The sequence below is a fragment of the Mastacembelus armatus genome, chromosome 9 (genome assembly GCF_900324485.2).
Source record: "Mastacembelus armatus chromosome 9, fMasArm1.2, whole genome shotgun sequence".
In the NCBI taxonomy this organism is placed as follows: domain Eukaryota; kingdom Metazoa; phylum Chordata; class Actinopteri; order Synbranchiformes; family Mastacembelidae; genus Mastacembelus; species Mastacembelus armatus.
Genome location: NC_046641.1, coordinates 25580305 through 25600095, shown reverse-complemented (window position 1 = coordinate 25600095; position 19791 = coordinate 25580305). Strand labels below are relative to the sequence as shown.

General features: G+C 46.5%; 2 protein-coding genes across 3 annotated transcripts; both read left to right on the top strand.

The window, feature by feature from the left end:
* The first annotated feature begins 105 nt into the window (after nucleotides 1-105).
* pomt1 (protein-O-mannosyltransferase 1) lies at nucleotides 106-7656 on the top strand. Of its 2 annotated transcripts, none has more exons than XM_026320882.2 (20): nucleotides 106-243; nucleotides 1207-1329; nucleotides 1453-1559; nucleotides 1653-1703; nucleotides 1971-2117; nucleotides 2375-2483; nucleotides 2609-2668; nucleotides 2756-2849; nucleotides 3114-3269; nucleotides 3630-3760; nucleotides 3851-3946; nucleotides 4026-4118; nucleotides 4273-4369; nucleotides 4687-4779; nucleotides 4912-5032; nucleotides 5336-5433; nucleotides 5626-5739; nucleotides 5863-5989; nucleotides 6785-6962; nucleotides 7168-7656. In XM_026320882.2, exons 2-20 carry the CDS (start codon nucleotides 1211-1213, stop codon nucleotides 7340-7342), a joined length of 2166 nt encoding a protein of 721 aa, XP_026176667.1. In that variant the 5' UTR covers nucleotides 106-243; nucleotides 1207-1210; the 3' UTR covers nucleotides 7343-7656. The 2 variants fall into 2 exon arrangements, with proteins under 2 accessions (XP_026176667.1, XP_026176668.1); XM_026320883.2 differs by having other exon boundaries at nucleotides 131-296.
* Nucleotides 7657-8107: 451 nt separating this feature from the next.
* snapc4 (small nuclear RNA activating complex, polypeptide 4) lies at nucleotides 8108-19789 on the top strand. The gene is made up of 22 exons (XM_026322060.2): nucleotides 8108-8471; nucleotides 8848-8961; nucleotides 9046-9089; nucleotides 9237-9333; nucleotides 9453-9478; nucleotides 9551-9667; nucleotides 9736-9876; nucleotides 9960-10044; nucleotides 10177-10258; nucleotides 11302-11403; nucleotides 11558-11630; nucleotides 11736-11900; nucleotides 11984-12134; nucleotides 12283-12389; nucleotides 12551-12645; nucleotides 12721-12815; nucleotides 13073-13173; nucleotides 13613-15058; nucleotides 15341-15937; nucleotides 16015-16861; nucleotides 18634-18899; nucleotides 19070-19789. Exons 2-22 carry the CDS (start codon nucleotides 8850-8852, stop codon nucleotides 19163-19165), a joined length of 4845 nt encoding a protein of 1614 aa, XP_026177845.1. The 5' UTR covers nucleotides 8108-8471; nucleotides 8848-8849; the 3' UTR covers nucleotides 19166-19789.
* Nucleotides 19790-19791: the final 2 nt, after the last annotated feature.

Here is a 19791-nt window from a genome sequence, read left to right as displayed (position 1 = left end):
CGACAAACTCGGACACTAATGATTAATTGGGGAAAAGCCACACGTACAAAACACTCAGGTTCAATAGGTTCAGACTTTTATGCTGTTTCCATGGTAACACGGGAGCGCGAGGCCGAGCAGCGGAGCTCCGAGCGGGTGAACCAAAGACAGAACGAGTCAACACCGGAAACATCGTGCGGCAGCTGCTACAAGCAAACCAGAGAAACGGCGAGGATCCACCGGGTAACGGAGGAGCTGAACCCGGTACGTCTACTGACAGGATGGTCGGTTTAAAGCTAACGGAGTGACGGCACCAGGTCAGCTTTAGCATGTTAGCAATGGTGGCTGATGGGTACAGGCTAACGGTGAGGCTAATGCTAACGCTTCTCTGTTTAATCTGAGTCTGTATGTAAACAGCTGGTTCATAGAAACACAACAGGTGTTAAAGCTGGTCATTGTTCCCTTGGTTTATTTACCGTCGTTATCATGGTTTTGATTTTTGATGTGGCAGCTGAGGTTTCCTCCGTTGGCCTACACTGGAAACTGAGTATGACTACTCAGAAACTACAAAATCACGAAAACGAACATCCAAAGTCAGTGACACTTCATGAAATAAATATAATAATTTGAGAAATTCGGAAAATAATGTGATTTTAGTAATTATGTTAATTTAAAACTTTTCCACATATGACATTAGTGAGAGTATCTGGTTTTAAACAGGATGAGACGTGTAAATATTGTGAGAATGAACTTGAGAATTAGATGCGAAGAGGTTACACAGCTGACAATATAAACTGAAACAAGGGTAAGTTTACTAACATTACTTTTTAACCTGCTGTGTCATGTTCATGTATTTTTACAAATCAAGATTCTTCGCTGTCATTGTACAAAGATACGAAGAAATGTATTTGCACCACCCTCAATAATAAATAAAAAATATATTAAAAAGTAGAAATATTATTAAAAGTAGATACCCGTGGTCCTCCAGGGCCACTATTCTGCTTGTTTTCCCAACTATCCCTGCCGTACCTAGATCAGGTGTGCTCAGCCAATCCAAAGCTGGAACATACCGATTCACTTTGTCTTCCTCCGGTCCCCTTCATCTGAGATGGTATTTTCCAGCTTCGGTTTGGCTGAACACGCAAACAGGGCAGGGACCTCAAGGGCTGTAGCTGGGTAGCCCTGGTTTATATCCTCATCCAAAGCAAATCAGGTCTTTCTGGCCAGGTTGATGGCGATGCTGCAGCTCCCCCTGGTGGTGACTGCCCAAGTGGACCTGGTCCTGGTGCTGGTCTCTCTGCTGGCCTTCTGGACTAGACTGAGCCACCTCAATTATCCCAACGCTGTGGTGTGAGTGTCTTTGTTTTATTCACCTGAACGTCCTCTATCCAATCACAACAGATGTTGCATTCATGAGACTGCCATTTGTGTGTGTGTGTGTGTGTGTGTGTGTGTGTGTGTGTGTACCTACAGATTTGATGAGGTGTATTATGGTCAGTTTGTGTCCCTGTACATGAAGCGAGTTTTCTTCATTGATGACAGCGGACCGCCACTTGGTCACATGATCCTGGCCCTGGGAGGTGTGTTACCATGGCAACCACTTTTTAACCTGCATGTGTGTTTTGTCTCCTTCAGTACTGTAAGTGACTCATTCACTTGTCTTTGTGTCCCAGCCTACCTGGGAGGATTTGATGGCAACTTTGTGTGGAACAGAATCGGAGCAGGTAGGAACTTTTCCCGCTGGTGGTCCTGGGACCAGGCTGGAGCAGGTTTTAAAATGTGGCCTGAGGGTCACTGAGCATGGTCCATGTGCCTTTCCTGGATCCTGCCGAAGTAAAAGTTTGCATTATCTCATTCTGATCTGCTAATGGAGGCCAGTTCTGCAAACAATGATTCGGGTTAAAACCAGGTTTCATGTTTACATCAAGTAACAGGTTTAAACCAGTTTGTGTCCAGTTTAACAACATAGGTGTGTTGGTTTTGTTGTACAGATTATCCCAGCAGTGTGAGTGTGTGGAGTCTGCGTTTGCTGCCGGCTCTGTGTGGAGCGCTCTGTGTTCCTCTGGTTTACCTGTTGACTCTGGAGCTGAAGTTTTCTCACCTGTCGGCTCTGGGAGCTGCGTTGCTGCTGCTAATGGGTAGGCACCGACACACAGGAAGCGTAGGGAATGGGGGCAGCTGGATGTTTGTGTTTTCTGAGTCCTGAGGAGATCACATGTAAAATCTACATGATGACAGTCTGAATATGTTTTGACCAGCACAAGTGGGACATTTGGGAACTAAAGTGAGCGTGAGGCATATGGGGACCAAAATGAGCTCGGTCTGTCTGACATCTGGACTTTAAACCAGCCGAGTTTGAGACAGATTCTGTATTTGTGTCCTGGTTATTTTCCAGAGAACTCTCTGATCGTCCAGTCCCGTTTTATGTTACTGGAGTCTGTTCTCATCTTCTTCGTGCTGCTGGCTTTCTTTTCATACCTGCGCTTCCATAACAGCACCAAAAGGTGAGAACCACCTTTACCTCTGACCTCAGGAGGTCCCTGTTGCTGACTGACCTCATTTCACAGCTGTTGAAAACTTGGGTTTGTTGTTGGCAATAATAAGATGAAACTTGTGGTCTCTTCCTCAGCTCCTGGTTCAGGTACAGGTGGCTGCTTCTCTCTGGAGCCTCATGTGCTGCCGCTGTTGGGTGAGAAATTCATCTATGGTCACATTTTCTTGTCTTCTCTTCTGCTAAAACCAAAACATTACAGTGTTTAAATGTGTGTGATCCCAGGGTGAAGTACATGGGAATGTTCTCCTACCTGCTACTGCTAGGTATGGCCTCTCTCCACACCTGGACCCTGATTGGAGATCGAACCGTCAGTCATGTGAGATTCACACTGAGTGTGCTCTGAAACCATAAATCCCAATATGTTTATCATCATAAACGCAGCATAACGAAGCAGTAAAAAACTGTTTGCTTCTGGCTTATTGCAACCCCTGAACCCTGTGTCAAAGTTCCTCCCTCTATGGTGACTGCACCCTGTATCTGACACCTGCTGAACCCAATTGAGAATAATGGAAAATATATACATAACCAAATCGCTGCTACACGCCCCATCTGAGGTTTGATTTTCTGCGTGTGTGTGCAGCTGAATGTGTGCGTGCACTGTATGTGTAGAGTAGTGTGCCTATTGGTGGTTCCTGTCTTGCTCTACGTGTTCTGGTTCTACATTCACCTGAGAGTCCTGAACCACAGCGGACCACATGACCAACTGATGAGCTCTGCTTTCCAGGCCAGTCTGCAGGTACAGACATACAAAACATACACAGACACACACGTTAAATCTCGGGCTGTTTGCATTAGGACATTCTTATAGGTTCTTATGAACTTATAGGAGGTTCTTGCTGTTTTAGCGGTTCTGTAACAGGTTCTGTGTATCTTTGAGGAGGACCTGTGGGTCTTTTAGGAATTTTTTTATGATACGGTTATTTGGTGGGTTCTCGTTGTTCTTTAGTGTTTATATACCTTGAGGACTTTTTGGATCTGTGGGAAAGGTTTTCCTGGCTTGACTGAAGATCAGGTGCTGCCTGACAAATAACATTATATTTACACAGACAGATCCAAACGATGTTGACGGATTGATTGGTTGTGTTTCTGTCCTTAGGGTGGTCTCTCCCGGATCACTCAGGGTCAGCCGCTGGAAGTTGCCTACGGCAGTCAGGTGACTTTGCGGAGCTCCGCCTCTCAACCGGTCCCTTGTTGGCTTCACTCACACAAAGCCAACTACCCAATCAGGTGCTACCAGCTCACATGTGACAGCTAATTAGAAACCTGTAAAGTAGAGCGAGACTGACATGACTTCCTGTTGCCTGTTACTGTGTTCAGGTATGAAAATGGGCGGGGCAGCTCCCACCAGCAGCAGGTCACCTGTTACCCTTTCAAAGATGTCAACAACTGGTGGATCATCAAAGACCCTGGCAGGTAGGACCCTTCACTGTCCTGGTGAATGCTGGGAGGTGCAGTCTCTGTCTCACCTGTCTCAGCTGTCTTTGTGTTTCAGACAGGAGCTGGTGATCACCAGTCCTCCTCAACCTGTCCGCCACGGTGATGTCATCCAGCTGGTTCATGGGATGACTTCACGCTTCCTCAACAGGTATACAGGCATACATTCAGAGACAGTCCAACATCTGTACAACATCTGTAATAGTGCAGGAGAGTTGAGTGTTTCGTGGCCTCGAGGTTATGAGGTCGACTGATTTGCTGAAATTCTAAATGTTTGATGGTGGATTTCTACGTGTGTGTTTCAGCCATGACGTGGCAGCTCCCATGTGTCCTCACGCTCAGGAAGTGTCAGGATACATCGACTTCAACGTCTCCATGGCAGCTCAGAACCTGTGGAAGGTGGTGAGCACCGTTATGTTTTTTACCAACACTCAAAATCTGCCAGCACCTGGCTTACAATAGGATCATGTGACAGCTACTGCTCCTGTTAGTGGCAGCTTCTGTAAGGAAGCAAACAGGGGCAGTGAACTCTCGTCTTCTCTGCTCCATTTACACCTGAACAACCTGATGGCAGCTTGTTTTCATGACGTGTGTCAACGCCATCCCACCTCCTTGTTAGGACGTTGTCAAAGGAACCACAAAGAGCACTTAGAGCTGCATTATAACAATCATGTGAAATATGTGTTAGCCACAAACAATAAATGTGTGTTTGTGTTCAGGAAATCTTTAACAGGGAGGCAGAGTCTGAGGTGTGGAAGACAATTCTGTCTGAAGTTCGACTGGTCCATGTCAACACCTCCGCTGTCCTCAAGGTACTGGCAGGAAGCGATCACATGACACACCTGAGCTGAAAAGCCATATAAGGATGTAGTAAGCTGTGTGTGTGTGTGTGTGTGTGTGTGTGTGTGTGTATATATATTGTGTGTCTGTGTCTGTGTGTGTAGCTGAGCGGTATGTCTCTTCCAGACTGGGGATTCCATCAGCTGGAGGTTGTCGCAGAGAAACTGTTTAAAGCTCCGAGCAGCAGTTTGGTGTGGACAGTGGAAGAACACCGATACGGCACCAGTATGACCTCTGACCTCTGTGTAACAATTAGTCTGCTCTCATTTACAGTTAATCCAGCTGAGTCTTTAAAGTTTTTATACATATAGGATTTGGATATTAGGAACCCCTGTGTCGTACCAGTCCGTTTATTAGGAACCCCTGTGTCGGACCCAGTCGGTTTATTAGGAACCCCTGTGTCATGTTTAACAGCCGCTGATTCACCTGGAGGTTGCTGTCTGAAAGGACACACGTTAATTTAACCACACTGATAGAAGTTTTTGTTTTGAGTTCTCAATACACTGATGACGAAGTCTGTGTTTGTAGGTCGCGAGCAGAAGGAGAGGGAGGTGGAACTTCATTCTCCGACTCACATTGACGTTGACAGAAAAATTTCCTTTTGGGCAAAATTTTTAGAACTTCAGGTATGTCAGCGAACATGTCATAGCTTCATTATCCAATCAGATCAGAGCTTTACATCTGCACCTATGTCATGTTACTGCAGCTCTTTTTTTAAAAATCTTTTTTAAATACATTTTCATACCACTGTCATGTTGAGAGGTCATGCTGTTGCCGTGGCAGCAGACTGATGAAGTCATATTGTGATGTCACGACAGTGGAAGATGCTGACAGTGAAACAGGAAGACTCTGAACACAAGTACAGCTCCTCCCCCTTGGAGTGGATCACCATGGAAACCAACATTGCGTACTGGTTACACCCAACCACCAATGTAACAGACACACATTTATACACATGTATATCTACACACACACACGCATTGTGACCTCAGGAGAATTAAATCAACAGATAGAAATAATGTGTTCTGTGATGTTATTGGCTGTTTGTGTTTCAGGCTCAGATCCATCTCATTGGCAACCCAGCATCATGGGGCGTGGCCAATCTCAGCCTTCTGGCCTATCACCTACTGGTAGCTGCCTACCTGCTGAGGAGGAGGCGGGGCTTTAAAGATCTCCCTGATGGTACATAGTTTATATTCAGATCTGCTGTGTGTGTGTCTCCTTTTCACCCATGTCAGTCTGGGACATGGACCAGGTGTGAACCCCCTGAGTTCCTAAACTGCCACCATGCACAGACTGAACTGAAATGTGAGCTTCTCCATAAATGTCCAACCAACGTGAAGTGTCCTGGTCTCTCCACTGCCCTCCCTCCTCCATGTTGATGTTTCCCACACTGAACGATGACGACAGGCGACATGTGCAGAGGAGGGAGACGTTAAAACGACCACATGGATTCTGGTCTGACCGTTTTGATGGAGCTCGCACACTCACACATCAGACAGGAATCAGTTCTAGGACCACATATGCAGGTGGACCAGAACTGGTCTGAGAACATCTGGTTTGGTCTGTTCACACTGTTGGAACATCAGGACTGAGGAGGATCAGCTGGGATGTGGACAGAACAGTCACTCAGCTGATAAACTGCTGACTCATATAACGTCAGAGATTAAAACTTAGATGTTTGTCTTTTGTCCATCACACACATCTACCTGAAGGCCAGAATTTCAAAATTACAGGAAAACCACCTGCACAAATGTAGACACACACTGAGCAGAATCTGTAGAATCTGTGAGAACAAAGATGTTTCTCTGTGGGGAGAGTCATCACTCTGACATATTTTTGTCAGCCTATGAGCCAACAATATGAGCCAGTATTTTATACTTGTAATAACTGAATATGAAGCTGATATTTCCTGTAGCTATAAAACGCTAATTTCTGTTTTGTCTCTTCCTGTGTGGGTGTGTGTGTGTTGTCCAGGTGTGTGGTGTCGCTTCGTGTGTCTGGGATGTGTGTGTGTTGGTGGATGGTTGGTGAACTTTGTTCCATTCCTGCTGATGGAGAAAACCCTTTTCCTGTATCACTACCTGCCTGCCCTGTGTTACCTCTACCTGCTAAGCCCCGCCCTGCTGGAGCACGCACACACTCACCTTCTCAGGTACGTATCATCTACAGAACAGATTTTATAGGTCACATATCGCTCTAACTCCTCCCTCCTACATGTTGCGGTTAAACCTGTCCCAGTAGGTGGAGGAGGTGCTAAGGAGTTGATGTGGTTTCCTGGTGGTCAGGCTAGGAAGTTGTAGTGATGTGAAGTTGTAGCGTTTTTGTCTGTGTTGATAACGTTTTGTTTTTGTGTGTAGAACCACGATACACCGGCGGGCGCTGTGCATATGTGTGTCGGCCGGGTTCTTGTCAGTCTTCCTGTCATATCGAACCTTCTGCCCTTTGACCTACGGCAGGCCTGAGCTTTCAGCCAGTCAGCTGCAAGGCCTGAAGTGGAAGGACACCTGGGACATCTTGTACCGCCGCCAGTAGAGGGACACAGAGAGACAGGTGGACAGAGAAGTCATTAAAAATCAGTGGAGGTTTATCTGGACCTGCACACCTCTGACTTTGGTTCCTCACTGTTTCCTGGTGTCTGAGCTGCAGTGGATGTAGTTTCAATCTGGAAAATCATCACATGTTGTGGGTAACTGACAAACGAACAGCTCATTACAGAACAAACAGGATGAATGAGTGCAGCAACAAAAACCTGTTCTTATGTGAAAGAGGTTTCACAAAATGTGAAGTGTTTTTTTAAAAATGAACGTTGTTTTAAAAGTAAAAAAAATAAAAAGATTAAAAGTTAATGTGGTTATTTTATTTTGACAATTTCTAAATGTGAGGACATTTTCTAAAGGACTTTGATTGTTGTCACATTGAAGCTGAATCCGTGTGTGATTGTGGTCTCAACAGGTCAGTGAAATACACACTGAGGCCCAGGGGTGCTGTAGTCCTGATCCAGGAATGAATAGGAGTGTAAAACCATGTAAAAAGAGTCACTGATAGAGGCTGTATATACACAGAACAGTCTCTATCCAGTAGAAGTTTGTAGATGCTCCAGGTTGGTTTTCTGTTTGTTATGGTTGACTTATGTAATAATTAGAATAAATAACATGATCATTGGGGAAATGCCAAATAAAAGGTTATATTGCATAACATGAAAAAACAAATTAAATTTTAAAACAGCCCAATAACTTCCGGCGGAAGTAAAACCGCGGGAGGGCAGGAAGTGAGATCAGTGTGAAGAAAAATGGAGGACGGAGAAACTGGGCAGCTCCTGTGTGTGTCGGTGTTTGTCAGTTTAAGGCGCAGTTTGTTTGTTCCGCAGACAGACAGAAAAATAAAAGTCGTTTCTGTTTTCTCTGGAAGTTTTCACCCCGAATCCCGTGTGAGCAGCGAAACATCGCGGGAGTTCTGTCCCTGCGCACAGCCTGCTGGGTAATATGTTAACGACGGAGCTGCGTTGATTGGCTGCAGGTTGGCGTACTACTGCGTCCTGCCAGTACTGACTGCAGTAGTATTCGGGTTAACCCGTGTTCTTCAGAAGTTCAGGGTCTAAAGACAGTTTCACAGATCCAGACTGGACTGTAAACCGGGTCAGCCGCTCAGAGCCAGACACACAGTGAGTATGATACCGTCTTTCAGTTGGAGCGTAAATTCTGGATTCCAGGACCAAACCCCGAAAGGTTTTCTCTGTCTCCGTTCACCCTCGGGTCTGACAGTGTGCTCGAACCTGAAAAACCGACTAAAGCTCCTGAATTAAGCAACAACCACGTCAGTGAGCGATTTATTACCTGGGCAGGTGGGCGCAGTCAGCTGCAGCAGACCTACCGTACCTGTACCCGTGTCGGTGTACTCACGTGCTGCACTACTTCATACCCACAGGGGTTCCTAATGTTCTGACCACCTCATGGGCACCTAGCTGTCGACAGAACCAGTATGTCAGTACATTTACTTTCAGGGATTCGTGAAGTACTCGTCCGTCTCTGTGTCCACAGATATGGCTGTCTCCCTGTCGGCAGAGAGAGACAGGATCCAGCGACAGGTGGAGGAGCTGCAACAGAGTCTGTCAGTAACACGCGCTGAACTGGACCTGCTGAGCAGTGAAACAGGTACCAGTCTGTCTGTGTCTGTCTGCCTGGCTACCTGTCCCCACCTGTCTGTCTCTAACAGTGATGTTGTCTGTCTTTAATCAGATGATGAATCAGGTGATGACAACCCCGAGGAGCAGGTGGGACAGGTAAGAGGACAAGGAAGGTGCATCAGTTTCAGACTGTGCAGGTACCACTTTGGTACGGTGCCAGTAGTAGCCGTTGGTAGTACCAGGGCAGGGTGCAGTAAGAGTACACATACAGTACAGCACTGAGTCTGACTTGTGTGTGTTCAGTCTGCAGCTGGTGTGGTGGCTCAGAGAGACAAGATCCAGAAAGAGATTCAGAACCTGGAGAACGTCTTAGGACTACACAGTCCAGTCTACGCGTCAGGTACTTGTCTGTACCTGTCATCTGTTACCTGGTTAAATGTTGTGTGACTGTATTTACATAAAAGACTCTCTGAAACATGACCTACACCGGGTCACTGACATCTGACCTTCTCTGTTTAGATGGGGATGACAGCAGCAGTGATGAGGTCAGTAACTGTCTGTTGCTCTGTCGTTACATCAGTCAGGATTATACTAACGGTGTCTGTGTCTGTGTGCAGAGCGATCTGGATCTGTCGCCAGACTCCTGTCTCCAGCTCAACCTGGTTTACCAGCAGGTGGTTCAGGAGACTTTGGACCAGTTGGAGACACTACTGACGCAGAACCACAAACAGCAGGTCAGTACCGCCCCACAGACCCAGAGACGACAGTCCAGCACTGATAATAACGTGTTGTCTCTCTGCAGGAGGAGCTGCTGTCTCAGCTGTCTGGACCAATCAAAATGCCTTCCAGAGAACAGTCCGCCCCCTCCTCCTACCAGCAGCCAATGAACATGTTTCTGGGCCGCTTCCTCAAACCTTACTTCAAGGACAAGCTGACAGGACTGGTAAGACAGACAGAACCACAGAACAGAACACAATTCTGCTGCTGACAGTTGACTAATGATGAGCTGTGTTTGTGTGTGTCCAGGGTCCTCCGGCCAATCAGGAGACAAAGGAGAAGAGCAGCAGAATGACAGGATGCCTGGACGACAAGAAAATAAAGATGAAACGATGTAAGAATGAAAAATCATGTTCACACAATCTACTTGTATTTACAACCAATATACACAGATATACACACACCTGCATATTCACTGTGTTGCCACAATTCATGCCTTCTATTGTTGTGCTGTCTGTGTCTTCAGGGGAGAGCTGGCAGAAAACTCTGCTGATCCACTCAGCGGTCAGGGACAGTCTGCGGAGACTGATCCAGCCCAAACTCTCCAGGTAACATTATTTCATTTTTGTTGTTGAACTCTCTCCATATTGGTGTTACACACTCGGCGGTCAGTTTGTCTGAAAGTGAGTCAGTCCAGCGAGGCTTCAGGAGTCACCTGGATCCTGACAACACATCACAAGAACACACATCAGTTGTTTGTTATCATAAACCTTAGGTAACATCAGCTACCCGGCGGTATATAAAGTACTTCAAATTAGAAGTACATAAGGTAGTTAACATCAGCTACCCGGCGGTATATAAAGTACTTCAAATTAGAAGTACATAAGGTAGTTAACATCAGCTACCCGGCGGTATATAAAGTACTTCAAATTAGAAGTACATAAGGTAGTTAACGTCAGCTACCCGGCGGTATATAAAGTACTTCAAATTAGAAGTACATAAGGTAGTTAACGTCAGCTACCCAGCGGTATATAAAGTACTTCAAATTAGAAGTATATAAGGTAGTTAACGTCAGCTACCCAGCGGTATATAAAGTACTTCAAATTAGAAGTACATAAGGTAGTTAACGTCAGCTACCCGGCGGTATATAAAGTACTTCAAATTAGAAGTATATAAGGTAGTTAACGTCAGCTACCCGGCGGTATATAAAGTACTTCAAATTAGAAGTACATAAGGTAGTTAACGTCAGCTACCCAGCGGTATATAAAGTACTTCAAATCAGAAGTACATAAGGTAGTTAACGTCAGCTACCCAGCGGTATATAAAGTACTTCAAATTAGAAGTATATAAGGTAGTTAACGTCAGCTACCCGGCGGTATATAAAGTACTTCAAATTAGAAGTATATAAGGTAGTTAACATCAGCTTCAACATTAAAGTGATCAACACAATAATCATCAATAATTAGAATCAATAATATCAGATACTTTTACACTGAGTGACACAAGACAATCACCTCTGTAAACATTAATGTACATTTAAAATACAAATGTGAGGAAATTCAAATGCAGTTCTACCATTATTGTTGTATATTTGTAGTACAACTGTTACTTATATTCTAAATGTGGTCATAAAAACCTTTCTGCCTCTCAGGGTGGACTACCTGAGTCAGAAGCTGTCCTCAGCAGAGGAGACAGAGAGGCAGCAGCTCAAAGAGCAGATCGACAGTTTGGAGAAGGAGATCGACCTGCTCAAGTACGTATTCCTGAGGGTCTGATTGATCTGAGTGATCCGGTGACATGAACAAACGGAGGGTAGAAAACACATGCAGGCATGGGCAGGACATGCAAACTCCAGGTGTGTGAGCGCTCATGTTTCTGTATGTCTTCTTCTCTGTTCGATTGGTCAGAGGAAAGAAAGAGGAGGAGCTGATTGGTGATCGATATGAAGAACATGATTGGCAGAAAATATCAAACATTGATGTAAGTCTGAAAATCAAGTCAAATTCAAATTCAGCTCACTATCTGATCGATAGTGAGCTGAATAAACACCGCTGATAACACCTCCCTCCTCCTCCTCCTCCTCAGTTTGAAGGGACAAAGGATGCGGAGGACATTCGTTGTTTCTGGCAGAACTTCCTCCATCCGTCCATCAATAAGACTCAATGGAGTCAGGAGGAGGTGCAGCAGCTAAAGGAGGTCAGCAGCAGGCACGGAGAGAGACACTGGGAGACCATCGCCCATGAGTTGGGGGTGAGTATGGAACTCCACCTGTCTGCTCTTGTCTCTTTACCTGTCAGTCTCTACCTGTGTGTCCTCACCTGTCTGTTTCTCAGACGGGGAGGACAGCCTTCATGTGTCTTCAGACCTTCCAACGTTTCGTCTCGGACTCGTTGCGACGCAGCGTTTGGACTCCGCCTGAAGACGCTCTGCTCAGGGAGCTTGTGGAAAAGATGAGGATCGGAAACTTCATCCCCTACACACAAAGTAATGACCTCACTCTGACCTCACAACCTTTAGTGTCGTCAATATCAATTAATAATCATTTCAAGTTTTACATTTCGCTGCAGCTACAGAACAACTGACACCTGGTTCTCTCCACCTGTCTCCCTTTCTCCGTCTGTCTATCTGGCAGTAAGTTACTTCATGGAGGGTCGAGACCCCACTCAGCTGATTTACAGGTGGACCCAGGTTTTGGACCCAAGTCTGAAGAAAGGAACATGGACCAAAGAGGAGGACCAGGTAGGCATGGTCAAGGCAAGGTGCGTGTGCAGGTGCAGGTATAACAGCAGGTGTGTGTGGAGGCTTTTTTCTGCCTGTGCCAGAAAATGATCGCTGACTCTTGCGTCCATGAGACTCCACTGACGCTGTTTAACCAGCTGTACCTGCCTGTCTTCTCTCAGCTCTTACTTCGAGCTGTGTCGCGTTATGGAGAGAAGAGCTGGTGGAAGGTCCGGTTGGAGGTTCCTGGACGCACTGACAGTGCCTGCAGAGACAGGTGAGATCTGACTGGATTAGAGAATCCGAGTCTGTTTGTCTATTCCTCAATAAACGTGTTTTTGTTTGTGTGCAGGTATATTGACTGTTTGAAGGTGGGAACAAAGAGAGGAGCATTTGATAAACAAGAACAGGAGCTGCTGCTTCGGCTGGTGGAGAAACATGGAGTTGGTGGGTTCCAGAGAGGAAGAAAAAAAAAATACGAGTAAAGAAAATTATACAAAAGCAGGTCTGAACAGGGTGGACGATGATTTTAGTCCAAACAGTGTTGAGCTGAGAGCTGAAACTGTAACAGTGTGGTCGCTGTCCAGCTTCTCTTGGCTGGTTTTTAACCTTCAGGCCACAGTTTGGTTCTGCTGATGTTCTGAGGCCTGTCCACATGTTTGACTTCTGTTGTCCACTTTCCTCACGTCCTGGATGTGTCTCAGGTCGTTGGGCAAAGATTGCCGCTGAGATTCCTCACCGCTTCGATGCTCAGTGTCTGAGAGAGTGGAGGAAACTGAGCAAACAACAAGCACCTCCTGCTCAGGTACACTCACCTGCAGACGCATCCTGCCTATTCTGTCTAATGGTAATCACACCACAGCTGCTTTGCTGTTAGCCCCCCCCACTTTCTTTAGGATGTTTGGTTCCTTTCACTGCAGAGTAATCATATCTGGAGACATTTTGGAGAGTCTGTTATTTTCCAAATCCTATTAACAATGTGCTTCTCTATAGCTTTATGTGAAATTCTGAGCCTGATGCAGACCAACAGAAACCACTGAGAGATAATACAGTATCAGGCAAAAGTAATATCTGCTGTATTCAATAAATAATCCTGTTCATGGGAGTCGACTCTAAGAATCAAAAAACAAAACTAAAGACATCATCAGCATAAAGTGAAAGTTTCACACAAATAATCACAAAACACTGTCAGGTCCTTCATCAGTGCCTCAGACAAGAACTGATCCAATTCTCTCTGTTGATAGAAAGACGACAAAGGTAAAAAAACCCCGAAGAGTCGAGGAGGAGGGAAGAACAAGAGGAAGAGGGTTCCTCGTGCCAAGAAGTCAAACAGGAAGCGAGTGAAGGAGGAGGAGGAGAGCAGTGAGGAAGAGGAGGAGATGGTGGTGGAGTATATGGACAGTGATGAGGAAAAGAAGAAAAAGAAGGTGGTAGTGGAAGAAGAGAGGATTGAGGAAGTGGAAGAAGAGTACTTCATCCCTCCCATGGACGAGTGGGTTCCAGCAGAAAAACCACAACATTTCACCTTCCTTAGCTTTCGTCCAGTGGCATTACCTTCCTCTGGCGACAGTCATTGTGGCCACCCGGTCCGGTCAACTATCCTGGGTGAGTTTGGGCGCTCTGTGATCATTGGACCAAGTCCCCGAGAGCTGCCGTGTGAGGAGCGGCACAGCAGCAGCACCATGATGATGGTGTCACCTGACCAGCTGCGAGCCCATCTGCACCAGGAGGCAAACAAGTTCACTAACCAGAGCTCAGACCCCCAGGTGAAGCGCCGGAGCGGCAAACATAATCACCCGGGACAAGTGACAGACCTGAGCCTGAGCTATGAGCTTCAGGCTGCGGTGACGCCGTGGATTGGCAACCTGCTGATTCCAGCAAAAACCAGACGAACAGTGGCAGACGCCCTGAGGGAGCAAGGGGAAAAGACCAAGCTGACCTCGACTCCCATCTTCCTGCTTTTCCTCCAGACCATGAACGTGGACACCATGGGATGCAAGAAGATGATTGAGCAAAGGAGGGACGGGGTGGTGTTCCCAACCACACCCCCAGATCCTCCCCCTGTGCAGATAAGGGATCCACAGACTGTCGCAGGAATGCTGCAGCGGAAGAGGGCAGTGACACAGGAGCAGCGGGAGCTAGACTTGCATCAAGGACTGATCCTGAAGCAGCTTCAGGTTCTGGAGAAACAGAAGTATCATCCTGACGTTGTTCTTCAGGTGCCTCCTAACATCCATCCTAGGATGTCTCCTATGTCATTTCCTCAGGCTGTGTTCCTTCCTCAAATTGTCCTCCAACCTCAGCAATCTGCTTTCACCCAGCTCATTACTCCCTCCACAAGTACAATCCCTGTGTCTCCTCACAGACCTCCTCCTGCAGGGCTCATCACTTCTCTGGAACCTGCACACCCTGTCACACCAACCTGCTCCACCTCATTCCATCATCAGGCTTTAACTTTAGCCCAAAATCTCAAAGTGGCCCTGCCTCCCCCCAATGACCCGGCAGTTGCCACTGCCACTCATTCCCTGAGTCTGGCTGACTCCACCGTGATTCCACCCACAGAGGACAGTCAAATGACTGCTTGCCGCAGCAAGGGTGGGGAGGATTTTCGCAGGGTGGGTAATGCTATGGATGAGGCACCTACAGGTGTGGACAAGACCAGAACTCTACAGGAAGTCATAGACCCCAAGGTAAGTAGAGGTCTTCTTACGTCAGGATGAGTCAGCTCAGTTGTATCTATGGGAGAAAAACCTGCCGCTTTCAGTCAGAATCACAGAGACCAGGACCACTTCCTTTTTACTGCCAGAAGTTGACAGTGGTTCCGTGTATTTTTCTCAGGTTGGCTGGAACAGTTGTCTGCATCTTTAGTTGTGCACATTTTGCAATCAATCTCATTACCTTGACATAATTTCCTCCAGAAAAGCTGAGTTCAGAGCACTATTTTGTTTTTTTCTTTTCTTTTCCATATCCAGGACTCAAACCGTCCAACTGTCGCCCTCCTTTCTCCTCAGCAGCTCTGCACTCAGGCTCCTGCCTCCTCACTGACTCTGCTCAACTCATTTTCAAGCAAAACTGAAACTCCATCACTCACACCTCCTCCAGCAGGAGAAACCACAATATCTCCTCCTTCTCTCAGAGTAAATGTCCCTCTAGTCTCTGTGGATTTGTTTCCTGTCTCACTCCAGGACTGCACAGCTCCTATCCTCAGTTCAGCCCCACCTCCTTCCCTACCAGCCAATCAGCATCGTCCTCACTCTACTTCAAAGTTACCTGCTCCTGTCCCCAGAGATCATGACTACACCTTCATTAATCCCATCCACACCCCCGGTCAACAAGGCACTATCTCAAGTCATCCAACCCTTGACCTCAAACAACCAACTCCACCCCGCCACGAGTCTAACTCCAATGAAGCTCCAAAACCTCACACCAGAGGGAGGAAACGAGGGAGGACGGAAGAGCAGCAAAGGGTTACAGGCAGTCAGGATGAGGATTGTGTGGTCCAGGAAGGAAAGAGGGTTCGGAAGCTGAGTCAGAAAGCTAAAGCTCTACAGGAATCCACTCAAGCCAAGGTAACCCCTGTCTCCTCCTCTTGTTGTTCATCTCCTCCTCCTGTGTGTCTGACTTCCTGCTGGTGTTTTGATTTCAGGTTGAAACCAAGAAGAGGACCTCTTCTCGTCAGAAGCCCTCTCGTACATCACACTCTGCCAATGAAGTTGTACAGACCCAGACGGCAGCTCAGCTCCCTCTTATGTCTTTACTCTCTGGTCAGTCAATGTGGGTCATGACTCCTGGTGGGCTGGTCCAGCTGGCAGAAGCCCAGCCCCGGGGTCTGCAATTGGCATTGGTCCCAAGTGCCCCTCTCCCACCTCCATCTGGGAATATTTCAAACCCCTCACCAGCTTCACCTCCTCCAAGACTTGCACCTAAACCCTCCACCGTGTCTGTCCCCATAACACTTCCCAATTTGAACCAGCCACACCTTCGTCCTGCCCCACCTACTGAACCGTCTAAGCCTCTTCCCCCAACACTGATCCTGCAACCTGGACCAAACCCCAGCTCCCCCTCCATCCCCCCCTGTCACCCCCCACCTCCACAGAAACTCAACCTGCCTTATAAGGACACAGTTAGTGTGGACCCAGAGGACCCTTCTCGCAGGACAGAGGGGATGCAGTTCAACCCCTCCCTGATGTTCCTGGAGCCCCAGGCTGCTGTGTGTGATTGGTTCAGCGGGCGGCAAGGGGTAGTTGTACCTGGACTTGGTATGAGTCTGCCCTATTTACCGCCCTTTGTCAGCAGTCTGAGCATGCTCAGTAAGCTTCTCCAGGCCAAGAAGTCTCTGACCACTTCATCTCTACAGCTACTGAGGGGAGTTCCTCGCCCCAAACCCACCCAAACTAAACCCAAACCCAGCAGCACCAAGAACACCTTGAGTCAGCCCCCACCAGACCTGCCAGACTCCACCTCTGACCTTAGACTAGCTGAGGACCAGCCAGGTAACATATACACCGTAGGCAGCTGATTCCAAATATTATCAGTCACAACAGCTGTGTTCATGTGGCTTTTTTATTTTAATGTTAACAGAATAAACATCAGCCAGTAAAATAATACACATCATAAAACGCTCTTGAGTATCTGTCGCTCTTGACTCACGTAAAGAGTCCAATCTTCCAATCGGTTATAATCAGTGTTGGGGGTAATAGTACATTCAACATTAATGCAGTAATATATAACAGGTCTCCATGTCTGTGGAGAGTCTCAGTGATCCAGGTGAAGTGATCCAGAGGTTGAGTCGTGGCAACTGGACTTTCAGTTTTTAGGTCGAAACATTTCACCACTAATCCAAGTGGCTTCATCAGTCTGAGAGAAAGCTGGACTGGAACATCCAATTTATCTCCCAGGTTGGTTTGAGTCCACTGCTAGTCCTATAGGCTCATTAGGTGAGCTATGTAAATCAGGTGAGAGTCCTTAGACCCACACTCATGAGTTGGTTTCACTTCACACTTGGTCTGCTACATAGGGAATGATCAGGTTCTCTGTCCAAAATATGTCCATCGCTGTCTTCAAATGAGTGTCCTGTGTCCTTTAAATGGAGGTGCTCAGCTGACTGTGGTCCTGAGGAGCTGTTCCTCCTGTGCTGGACCATCCCCCTGTTGAGTGTTTGTTTGGTTTCTCCAAAGTAGAGTTCTGAGCTTTCTTCTTTACACTGGACAGCATACACCACATTGGTCCTCTTTTGTTTTGGTGTCTGGTCTTTAGGGGGAACCAGTCTCTGTCTGTGTGTTGGTGGGTTTGAAGTGAACTGGTATCTGATGTTTCCCAAAAATTTGTTTAAGCCTCTGAAACACCTGCTACATAGGGAATGACCAGGTTTTTCCTCACACATGTCTAAAGAGAGCCCTCAGACCTGTGGCTGCCCTAAGTGGGCTTTCAACAAGGCAACATCCACATCAGAGACACAGCTGAGCCTCAAGATCCACAGCAAAAACCTGGTCATTCCCTATGTAGCAGACCAGGTGTGAAGTGAAACCAACTCAGGAGTGTGGGTCTAAGGACTCTCACCTGATTTACATAGCTCACCTAATGAGCCTATGGGACTAGGGGTGGACTCAAACCAACCTGGGAGATAAATTGGAGGTTCCAGTCCAGCTTTCTCAGACTGATGAAGCCACTTGGATTAGTGGTGAAATGTTTCGACCTAAAAACTAAAGGTCCAGTTGCCACGACTCAACCTTTAGATATTTAGCATGTTACTGATGTAGAGTCAGATACACTGTTCTGACTGACAGAAGCTCATTAGCCACATTCAGAGCAGGTAGACACCTGGGCAGGTGAGCTATTAGTTAGCCCGAGCAAGAACAGATACCACGTGAGGCTCCAGCAGGTGACTGTTGCTGAATGACATGGCTTTGAGGCTTTGTGAGGACAACGTAAGTTCACAGCCTCTGTGACAGTAATAAATATTCAAGGACATTTCCCAAACTATTACCAAATGTAGCAGCTCATCAAAATGATCACCACACGTGTTTTTTAGATTCAGGTTTGTGCAGCGTTTTATTGTTGGTTACAAAAAACCTGGAACCTTCACCTGTAATGAAGTCGACTCTTCAGTCGTCAGACTGCAAATGCTGCTTTCTCCCTCCTTTGTAATGTTATTTTTTATGTTGTGTTTATTCTGTTGTTTTCATTTTGTGCCCAAATTGTCAGCTAGTGGAGGAAACTGGAGTCCAGGTGTGCGCTCAGGTGTGTTTGTTCCATCTCCTTGCAGCGTCCTCTGGCACCTCTGGTCTTTTCGAAGAGGTTGAGGAGGCGGAGCTTGTGACAGCGGTGCGTCAGCTGGTGGCTGAGCGTTTTTCAAGTAACCCTGCCTACCAGCTGCTGAAGGCCCGCTTCCTGTCATGCTTCACTGTCCCTGCCCTCCTTGCCACCATCCAGCCAAACACAACCAATGAAGAGGAGGAGGAGAAGCAGGAAGATGAGGAGGAAGTGGAGCTGAAAAAAATCAAAGAGAGGGGAAGACAAAGGAGATCAGAGGTGAGGCTTCTGTTGTTTTAATGTTGTTTGTGATGCCGCTGCAGTACCAATAACAGTCTCCAGAGGTCGCCTGTAAAAACAAAGCCCTCTGAAGTGAGCAAGTTGCACCTGGCTGCTGCTTGTTGCTCCTATTTCATATGTTTCCTGCTGAGTTTTTCTTTTTTCCCCAGAAATCATTGCTGCTGAGCGACAACTCAAGACCTGCAGCCAATCACTTCTCAGGAATCATCACCAGCTCGCCACTCCCGACCAGACCAGACCAATAGAAACCAGGCACCAGGGTTCAGAAAAACTACATTGACACGTTTACTTCATATTATGACGGACCCCTGCCAAAGCAGTTCAAATCTTTGAAACAAAGGGCTAAATGTTTGAAAAAGCCAAGAATAATTTAAGTGGCTTTAAGTTCTGTAAAACTTTAAGAACATCAACAAAACTCACTTTCATGAAAGCATCACGTTCTTCCTGCAAGTTCAGTTGTTTTCATTTTTCCTGACATCAATAATCAGAGAAAGTGAAATTTTGAGATTTGATCTGGTGTGTTCAAAGACCCAGAAATATGACAGAAATACTGACATTCCACAGACAGAGCTCATGTTAAACACTCAGCAGAGGATTTGTACCTGAATGCAATAATCACTTAACATCATGTTAATCCAGAAAAGGACTGACTAATAGAAAATGATCAGCATGGATGACGATGAGTGGAAAATCTGAGGTGCATTCAGGGACTCAGTTCTGAGATGAGGAAATTGCACTAAAATGTTTCTTGTTATTTTTAGTTTTTTATTCTTCTGCAAATAAAGTTAAATTATTATGAGCTAACAATTTTGGAATAAAGAGTTTATGTGAAATGAAAAAGTGTACTTGTAAATGTGTTTGACTCCGGACT